Genomic DNA, 10,275 nt, shown 5'->3' with positions numbered 1-10,275 from the left:
GCTTAAGATACCCGTGAGCGGCTGGTGACCAGAGCGAGCGCATAACTACGCACTAGTTTCTCTTCACTTGCACACGCCGACTGTTCTGAGCTTAGCTCTGTTTAATGTGTAATTAAACACATCTATGAACTAAGCCGGCATACTGATAAACGGCTTACTCGCCAGATCACTCTTACCCGGGAGTCCAATTACACTCCAGTGTTTCGCACACTTTTTTCTCCATGTCTGATTATCCCTGTAATTAATGTAACAGTATATATGTCTTGGTCTATATTACTTTTGCTTACATTTCAGGTGAGGATTCAGGGTCTTCTAGGGATTTTTGCTTCTCCTTTTTTCTCCTAAATCGGAGAACTGAATGTTTGTGTACAAGGTACTGAGGGCACATTTCAATATGTTACAATCTTTATAGTACTATGTGCCTTAAATTGGTAGGTTATTTATAGTGGTGTATAATTCTCAACGTGTTCGTTTAGGTGTTCGTTTAGGTGTAGTGGAAAATTATATTTAAAGTAGGGTTATATCCTTGACGGAAACGAGAGTTCAAAACTGCCGTTACATCTCTTCTCCACTCCAGAAAAACACTTTTTGAACCAAAGTATGGTATCCATTAAAAGCAGAATAGAATAAAAAAACCATGTTTATCCGTCCAATAATCGACAGATTTTTGACATATATCGTAAGTTTTAGTTTTACTCCCTATGCTGTAGTTTTGTTTGCATTGCGTTTCTGCATAAATCTGGTGGCTGCTTGTGATTTAAGAGTCCCCAAAGTGATTTTTCTTTGCCTTGTGTTCATGTTCTGTAAGCTACCACAACGCAGCATTTAGATATACTGATTCTAGATCACTGACATCTAACATCTAATCAATTGAAATCAAAATCAATGCATTAAGGGGCACCCATTAACATCATGTTGCTACTATTTAAGCATTTAAAAGAAAAGTTACATATTTATTTATTTGTTTATTAGATCCTCTAGCTGTGAGTCCAGCTCATGCTGGCTTCCTCCCCGCTTGTACGTGGGAAGATCTGGCAGCAACCTGCGCTTGTTCGTGGGTTTTCTCCGGGCTCTGTCCGGTTTCTTTCCTCCATAATGCTGACCGCCGTCATATAAGTGAAATATTCTTCATTACGGCGTACAACACCAATCAAATAAATAAATAAATAAATCATTTGATTGTCGTACACAAGAATATCATGTTTAAACGATGGCGGCCAGCATGATGGTGGGAGGAATACGGGCAGAGCGCAGTGGTAACTCATGGATATCCAGAGGTTGCTGGAAGTCCTTCCCATCACGAACAGTTAGAATAAAAACCCTGACTGAGATAAGTCGACAGCAGACGAGTGTGATCATTTGCCAATTGTCAAACTGTCGTCGCTGTTCTGTTTCACTTACTATCCTGTAGTCTTCTGTATAATTATATTCTCTAAAAATATTATCATAACCTGTGCAAATGTGTGTGCAACGTTTCATGATGCATGCAGGTGTCTTCCATGGGTAGCATTTCAAATTTCAAACAGCTGTAAGTTACGATTTCAAAGGTGGGTAGCAGGTTTTATTTGGCATAGTCAGACCTACACAGTACTTCAACTATTTGCTTGATGCTTCTCTTTAGGAGGAAGATGTATAAAGGTTTGTAAAACTGAAGGAATATGTTAAGTACAGCACAGGTATACAGGTGTGACCTTATTTTGGTCTTCAGTATATAACATACAAATCCGCGATTAACTTAGACATACACTTAACCAGTTTCACATACCGCCTACTTCAAGATGGGAAGTATTCCAAATTTGAACATGTGAGCGTCGGACCGGATATTTATTTATCGATTGTCTGACATTAAAAGTAACATACCAGGTCAATTATTCCCCGAGTCGGTTTCTAAAAATCAATATTTAAAACACATGAATGACCGCAAAGTGTTATACGAAATAAAAGCTTATCTTATAAGATAAATATGGCCAGGAAAACACGGGCGATATTGTGCTCGGAAGAGGAATTTTCCAAATCGTTAATCATGTCATTTTATGGCATGTTACTTAATACCATAGATATATGGACCAAGCTTCAGGGTTTAACTCAAGGTATAAGGTTGGGTACGTCCATTTGGATCTCGCCACGTTACAGCTGCAAGGATACAGCGTTTCAACAGACTGTAGTTAAGTCTACTCGGGAACACCAGACATTTCTGCGCACCTGTTACAAACATTACAAGGGTTAATAGCTCTGTGGTCACTGAGTAGAGGCTCAGCCTTCTATTCCTGAGGCAACCATTTAAAGCTCGGAATCCATTCTTCAAGGTCGATCAGATTTCGGTTACAAGAACGGCTGGAGAAACGCATTTTCCTGGGAGGGATGTAGCAGGCTATACTGCTTCTACATGTATGTCTAAAATCCATCTCTGTATCCACTGGTGGGTATCTTCGCTGTGAATAATTAACTGATTAACTAATTTAAGAACTAGTACATTTATTCATTCATTAACTGAATAAATGACTTCTAATTACATGAAAGGACACAAATTCATTGATTGTATGTGTTGTAGATTGATTGCTTGATTGGTTGATTTGGTGCGTAGACGACTGTGTGAATAACTTTTATCCAGTCATTTACTTACCCATTGTTTCATATATTGATTGATAAATCAGTTGAGTTGTTCCTTAAATAACCTGTTTCTCAGAACGCCTGGCTAAGGATTATTTGTCATTAATGTTCTGTGGAGAGACGAAAAAAGTTAAACAGATAGAAAGTGTTCAGTTAACACACGTGTATGTAAAGCTTATGAAAGAAAGGGGAAAAGTATTATTTATTATTATTTATTTATTTATTTATTTATTTGATTGGTGTTTTACTCCGTACTCAAGAATACTTCACTTATACAACAGCGGTCTTAGAGATACCCACGACCATCAGCAGGTTGCCGAAGAGGTTCCCATGTCCGGCCGGAAAGGAATCCAGTTTGAGCTGGACTTGAACTCATAGCGCTCCCGTTTGTGGGAAAATAGTATATGTGCGTAGCAATGTATTAACAGATAAATGCAGTAACACCCCCAATAAAAGTTTGCATGTATATCGATTAGGCATAACTCTTCGGGGCTTAATGACGTTTCATGTATGCGAACAGTAGCCAGTGTACTTTGATCATTCTTTGCACTGGGATGGGCTTTTTAAAGTAAGTCTACCTACCAAACACTGTTTACCATTAGAAACCTATGTTTACACAAATTAAATTACTGGGCGATATTCCTTGGAGCAGCAGAGCTTTCAGTACTATTCTCCAATAGCTCCCAGACAACATTTCTGCATGTTTTCAGCTGTGGTATAGGATCTGCCACGTGTTTAACGTCTGTGTGTAATGAAGTAGCTTTCCAGACGGGCCAGAACAGCTGATGTATGCCAGAAAGCGCCTTAGTTTACAACACAGGTTATCGGAGTTGGCACATCAACGCGCCTATCATCGCGACTGAGCTAAGAAAAGCTAACCCAATCTCATCACTGTGAATATATATTGAGATATCAGGAAGTCTCTTAGCGATAGATGGAGATTTTTCCCATCCTGCTTTACCTGGTGGTATATACATAGAGAGATAAGAGAATATGATTGATCAACCCAGCATTTATTCCCGTCCAAATGTTTAATAAGTTCTTGCCACGATTTTTTACCTGTCTGGTCACCACAAGTCTGTCTACGTGTGGGTCAGAATGAATGTGGTTTGAAGGAATTGAGTTACTTTCAAATGAGTTACTTTCATCAATTTGAGCTGTGATGAGCTGTTGTTGTTGTTGCAGTTGTTACTTTTGGGGAATGGTGCTTTTGCACGAGTGTCTCAGCATGTGAGCCCACATCAGCTATTTCTTTTTCTCCATTTAGTCAGCGGAATATATACTGTTACCTGAAAGAATCATTGCCTGATTCAAATGTAGTAGCCAAGTATATATACCATGTCATTCACGATTTCTGCTCACGTTACACGAGAGGTGTAGCAGATATCTCATTGTGATAGTACTTTTCAATAGACTTTACTTCAGATGATATTGTTTGAAATTTGTCCACCACAAATCCAAACCTTTATTATATCTTATGTTGAAACAGGGACTGTTCTCGCTTGGGTGAGGACGTACTTTTTACGACAATGACAATATTCGATTGTTGTGAAAACGACATGAACAGCGATTAGTGGGATCAAACAATTGAAATGCTTTCAGAAAAGTTAACGAAAGATCTTCAAAATATCGATAATATACTTTTCTCTTCCTCGAGAAACTCTCCATAGCTGCTTGATCTTTGTTATGGCCACTGAAAAAACACTCGCATGATCCCTTTGGGTTCGTTCGATCGAAACTGACTCGATTCAGGTTTTTTTTTTTAAAACTGTCACAAAGAAGAAGAATTTTAAAAACTGTATAATTTTTTCTAACTGTAAGGATTTTCTCACTTCTGTTAGTTATGTGTTATGGCAACAGATAAACACTGGCATCAGTAAGAAAGTTGGTTAAGTAGTGAATCAATGGCAGGTATATGAGTGACACAATGTCCACGCAGCAAACCTCGATGAACAAACTAACGATTGGTCGTGTAAACTCAGCAAGGAACTGCCAGCGAGTTGTCTATGTCAATTACCACCATGCATTCAGCCAACACGACCGCGAATTGATTCAAAGAAAGCAAATAGTAATACCAGAATAATTTTGCTGTCACGAAAGTACATAGCATAAAAAGTGCTTAAGAATCTCCCTTAAGATCGGGGATCGATGACCCGTGCGTGCGGCGGTCCTGCTGGTGAACGGCTGGTGACCCGAGAGAGTGTATAACTACGCGCCAGCTTCTCTTCACTTACACACGCCGACTGCTCTGAACTTCGCTCGGTTGTAATTAAACACATCTATGAACTAAACCGACGTAGTGATAAACTGCTCACTCGCCAGATCTCTTTTGCCCGGAAGAACAATGACACTACAGTGTTTTGCCCACTTTTTTCTCCATGTCTGATTATCCCTGTAATCAATGTAGCGGTATATATGTCTCGGTCTATATTACCTTTGCTTGCATTTCAGCTGAGGATTCACGGCTTTCTAGGGATTTATTTTCTTCCCTACTTTTTTTTATTAAATCGGGGAACTGTGAATGCTTTTAACAAGGCACTGGATGTTAACTTGATAAACCACAACCTTCACAGTACCATGAGCCTCAAAGAGGTTGATTATTAATGGTGGTATTTAATTTTCACTGAGGGACCCTTCTTTGGCCTATTAATCTATTTGCGTTGTTATCGCCCGCAGCCGATCGCCCTAGACTAATGAGGCCACGGGTTCGAATCCGGCTCTCGCTGTTTCGGCTGCGGGAGTCCTCCACATGAGCTGCCGTCATAGTAGTATATCACCCGTGATATAGAAAGAGGAGAATGGTGTTGTACTGAGACAGAAAATAAACACAAAGTCGAGTAAGAGGTGGGGGTGTGGCTTAGGGGTTAGTGTCCTAGCGCAGCATACTGATCCAGCAGCCTTTGAAATTGTGACAAACGCATAGGTAAATCGTGAGAATCCACAGAGTAAATCGCGAGGAACTTATAGGATAGGTAGTAATAAACATATACTATGAACCATAGCGAAAACATAGGGTAAATCGAAGTACATTATGAGGTAAGCACACAGAAAATTATACACAATACATCTGGTAATGTGTGGAGGACACACATGTAAAACAGTTGAAAGGAACATATCTTTTAAACCCTGAGGAGCACGGTAAATCTACAAATTGACGCATGATAAATGGCGTGCAAGACACCTCTTTAATGGCGAAGTACAAGTACAGTAAGTCGTGACGGAAACACACAGTAATGCCTATTTGGACAAACAGTAAATCGGGACAAACACCACAGGTAAATCGTACACACATAGCTGGTGTCCTGTTAACGACTAATTACTGGTGAATTATATCACCTATACGATGTTAGTCTGTATTAGTAGAGAATATGGGCTGAGTTTTGGGGTGATAGAAAACACGACTTCTATCCAAACATCATTCCCATCAATGTAAACACCATACCTATTTAAACATCATTCCCGTTCAAATACCATTCGTCCCAAAACACTATTTCTATCCAAACACCATAGTTACCAAAACACCATAGCTACCTTAGACTCACTTCGTCACGTAAGGCTGGAAATAGAATTTAAAGTGTATTCATCCACGTTACTCAACGTTTTATGTATATTTAAATCTGCTATTTTCTTGATAATTTCCGTAAAATCTTTAAGTGTAATTTCATGCTTTCCAAAATTTTAAAATAACATCTTTCAGACACCTTATGCCGCAAAGTGTCGATGATTTCATAAAAGCCTCCAAAACAGTTGTATATTTACAGATATCTACATATATTAATCTCAATTTGCAGTATACAATCTCTTATTGCTTCCCAAAAGTTGATATAATTTGATTTATTCTTGGTAAACGGGGAGTTACACATGCAAATATAGTGGTGTGTAGCTGGTGATACTGTTTATGGTGTTAGTAAAAGATATGATAAGATTTGATTGGTGTTTTACGCCGCACTCAAGAATAGTTCACTTATACGACAGCGGCCAGCATTATGGTGGGAGAAAACTGGTCAGAACCCAGAAGAGACTCACGACCATCCGCAGATTGCTGCAAGACCTACCCACGTACGACCAGAGAGGAAGCAAGCATGAGCAGGGCTTGAACTCACAGCGACAGCATTGCTGAGAGGCTCCTGGGTCATTGCGACGCGCTGGCGCGCTATCCACCACGGCCACGAAAGCCTGCGAGTGTTGATGAGACACGCATAAAAAGCATTGTAGCGTTTGTTGTAAGCTGCATTTGCCAGCGGTACAATATATGCACAGTTATTAGTGTCACCAATACGTGACGTGATAACAGGCCGGCAACGGTACGTTCTGGCATTCTTTCCGCGGCTCCTGCATGTAGGGACCAACTCTATGTAATGAGGATCGTCTAGCCGATTCTCCGAGCGCAACCCTCGTCTGCACATAACATAATTAACGCTGGGTCGAAATTCGGCGTGGTCCCCTGACTATATTGCAATTGCAAGTCACAACAGCGTGCATGCTACGGCTGCAGCAGGCCTATAACTTTAATCAGTTGCAGGCAGTTGGCGAGGTAATTCCCTCAGCCGCATCGGTTGTCAGTTATCACGGCTCGCCTGGTGTCAGGATGCCGGGCTAGCGCATTTCAGTGTTCACCTGGAAGTCTATTCCGGCCACGTAACACCGGCTTATACCACTCCGTTTGTCATTACGGTGGGGGCTCCAGTACGCAATCACCCTCCCCCTATATGCGAGCCCGTCCCCTCGGTCGAGATAATGGAAGCTTCTGTGTATACCGGTACTAGTCCACCGCGTTCACCAATGAAACTCTCACAACACCGCTCGCCAGCCGTAATATATGAAAAGGGGGCGTGGTCGGCTTCATGTCTTCCGGAGGCAGCTCCGCAAAGGCTCCAGAAGGCAGTTCGGTTCTGCAGCTGACGGTATATCATGGAGCCCTGGTGTGAGCACCGAAGTCTCATGTGATCGAGAATCACCCCCCACCTCCCCAGTATTACCCCCCGTGTTTCCAGCAGTATGCACTCACTGTTATGAGATGGTATGTTGGACGTCCGCAGCGATCAATACTCTCTGATATTCCGGAGTAAGGACAAGTATCATTAGTTACAACGTTTCTACGTGTTTGCCGCAGCCAGCTAGTACCGATGTATAAAGCCGATAGGGTTTGACTTTGGGATCATTACCGCGCGGAATAACGCCAGTTTGGGACTGGCGGTGCATGGTCGAGAAACCCAAGCACGGGGACGTTAGTGTTTCTCTGTAGGTGACCGAACGCTGACCTCTATCTACACAGTATCGTCGGAACTCTCATACGGTGTACAATGTCGGACGACCAAACGTCGGACGACTTCCCGTCAATTGTGGAACTGAATGTGGGGGGTGTTTTCTATACAACCTCGCTGTCCACTCTCACAAAGGAGACAGACTGCCTGTTGGCGGAAATTTTCACAGGTAAAAATAAGTCGTTGACGATACGGGACTCAAAAGGCAAGTACTATATCGACAGAGATGGCGTGTTGTTTCGGTATGTGCTAGATTATCTTCGCAATCTCAAACTAGTATTGCCCGAAAATTTCCACGAGAAGGAACGGCTAAAGCAAGAGGCGGAGTATTACCGTCTACCTAACATGGTAAAATCCATCGCCTCTCATCACTATGCCAAGTCCGCTATACCAATTCCACACGTCCGGCCGGCCACAAACAGTCACTGTACGGTAGAGGAATCTGGGAAAACGCCCGGCTGTATTACTGTGGGCTATCGGGGAACGTTTGCCTTTGGTCGAGATGGATTGGCGGACGTGAAGTTTCGCAAACTCAGCCGAATCATCGTCTGTGGCAGAGTGTCCTTGTGTAAAGACGTGTTTAAGGATACGCTTAACGAAAGCCGTGACCCCGACAGAGGTGTGGAAGACCGCTACACCAACAGGTACTTCTTGAAACACAACTTTTTGGAGCAAGCCTTTGACATGCTGGCCGACGAAGGATTCCGGCTTGTGGCCTCCTGCGGCTCAGGAACAAACAATGCCGGGGAACTTAAACCGGGGATGGACACCGAAGAGGCAAAGTGGCAACACTACAACGAATTCGTGTTCGTGAGACGATAACATTACCACGTGAAAATGTGGCAACGGCAAAACTAGCTGACGAGCAAGACATTTTCGTGGACAATATGTTTGGAATTGTAACAGTTGAGGAGAATTGTGTGAGAGAGAGTTGTGGGGATAGCATTGTCATGACCCTACATGAATGCCATCATTATTTTGCTTCGATATTTGCATTCCGACGAGAAAATTCTATGCTCCTCATGCGGGTATGTGTATTCTTGTGTGATGGGTTCCCCCGTATCGGCAGTAAACGGGTTAAATTCATACGTTTTGAGGGATGGTTATTTGAAACTTTAATTCTCCAAGGTGGGAATTACAATATAGAACGGTATGTTACAAAAAATATGTTGTGATCAACTGAAATGATGATATTATTGTTGTGCTTTATCACCATACTAAATAATGACGTTTGCCGAGAAATGGATTAGCAAGTGGTGAAACGGGCTGACCATTGTCAGGTGAGGTATATGTCAATATATATACATATAGATACCTGCAGTACATAATATAACACCTATGATGGAGGCCTATATGGTATAAGCAGGCTTCCTACACTTTACGTAGTACATATATAGAGAGAGTGATTTTACGCCCGAAAGAGAAGTACTGCTACTGCCTTATACATTGTGCGTATTACAACCCACATAGTGGCTCTGTGTCTGCAGAACGTGTAGCAGTCTGACAATCAAGCCTAAGCAGCATCCGTAGGTTATGCGGACTCACCACAGGCCTGCTTCTGAATTTTCATTGATTTACCTCGAGGTTTCGAATTGTGACAAATGTGGGAACTTTACGTCGAACAGGTTGTACTACAGCCGCTGGCACGTCTGTTATCCTTGTGTATATTTGTTGTATGGTGTCATGGAATGAACTGTTGAAAATCTGTTAATTGTAATAGATTACGTGCGTTGATCAAATTTTTTCAAATACTATCTCTGTTCCCCCTTAAGACGGTCCTATGTTGGCTGGCCGACTGGAGGCGCTGATGCAGCACCGGTTCCGCCGCTTGTTCTTATTTAAACTTAATTATTACTGATTTTAGGCAGTGAGTGGGGTCGGATGGGTTGGTAGAAGGTTTGAGACATATAACTTCAATACTGTAAATAGCACAACAGAAAGGCATGCTCGTTCTCTTTGTGAAAAAGCTATCCAAGACCTACAGACTCTGAATTATGCTCTCCCCAGAACCGTTCAGGCGGTGTCTACAGACCAAACTGTAAGTTTATTCCAATCTGTCCGGCAATAAAAAATATAGTGACATCACGGATTGTGTCGGTCGTGTTCGCTGCAGCAAGTTAAGGTGGGTTTAGCTGGCTAGTGATAAGTACCCAACGCATCGTGAATAATTCACTAATGGCCGCAGTCGGCCGTCCGGTTAAAGCTGTCACCAAGCCATTGCCATAAACATACGGCTTTACATTTCTACCAGCGACGCATTATACAAAGATATTACCTTGCTGATGGTGACCGCAGAGCCACCAAGCGACGAGTCGGTATGACGCCCTAATAAATCCATAGGTTCCATTAATTATTTCTGCGAACCCTCGTTCTCTAAGCCCTTCTTCGGACCACCGACTAC

The 10,275-nt window shown here is 42.1% G+C and overlaps 1 protein-coding gene across 1 annotated transcript; it reads left to right on the top strand.

The window, feature by feature from the left end:
* Positions 1 to 7,574: 7,574 nt before the first annotated feature.
* Positions 7,575 to 9,959, top strand: LOC135473032 (BTB/POZ domain-containing protein KCTD12-like). The gene has a single exon (XM_064752810.1). The coding sequence runs from the start codon at positions 7,914 to 7,916 to the stop codon at positions 8,694 to 8,696; it is 783 nt and encodes a 260-aa protein (XP_064608880.1). The 5' UTR covers positions 7,575 to 7,913; the 3' UTR covers positions 8,697 to 9,959.
* Positions 9,960 to 10,275: the final 316 nt, after the last annotated feature.

This window comes from Liolophura sinensis, chromosome 8, assembly GCF_032854445.1.
Source record: "Liolophura sinensis isolate JHLJ2023 chromosome 8, CUHK_Ljap_v2, whole genome shotgun sequence".
In the NCBI taxonomy this organism is placed as follows: Eukaryota; Metazoa; Mollusca; class Polyplacophora; order Chitonida; family Chitonidae; genus Liolophura; species Liolophura sinensis.
The sequence above is the reverse complement of the archived record's forward strand: the minus strand, read 5'-3'. Positions and strand labels throughout refer to the sequence as shown.

Excerpts from the sequence above, each read along its gene's own strand:
- LOC135473032 (XM_064752810.1), top strand. The coding sequence starts at position 7,914 with ATGTCGGACGACCAAACGTCGGACGACTTCCCGTCAATTGTGGAACTG.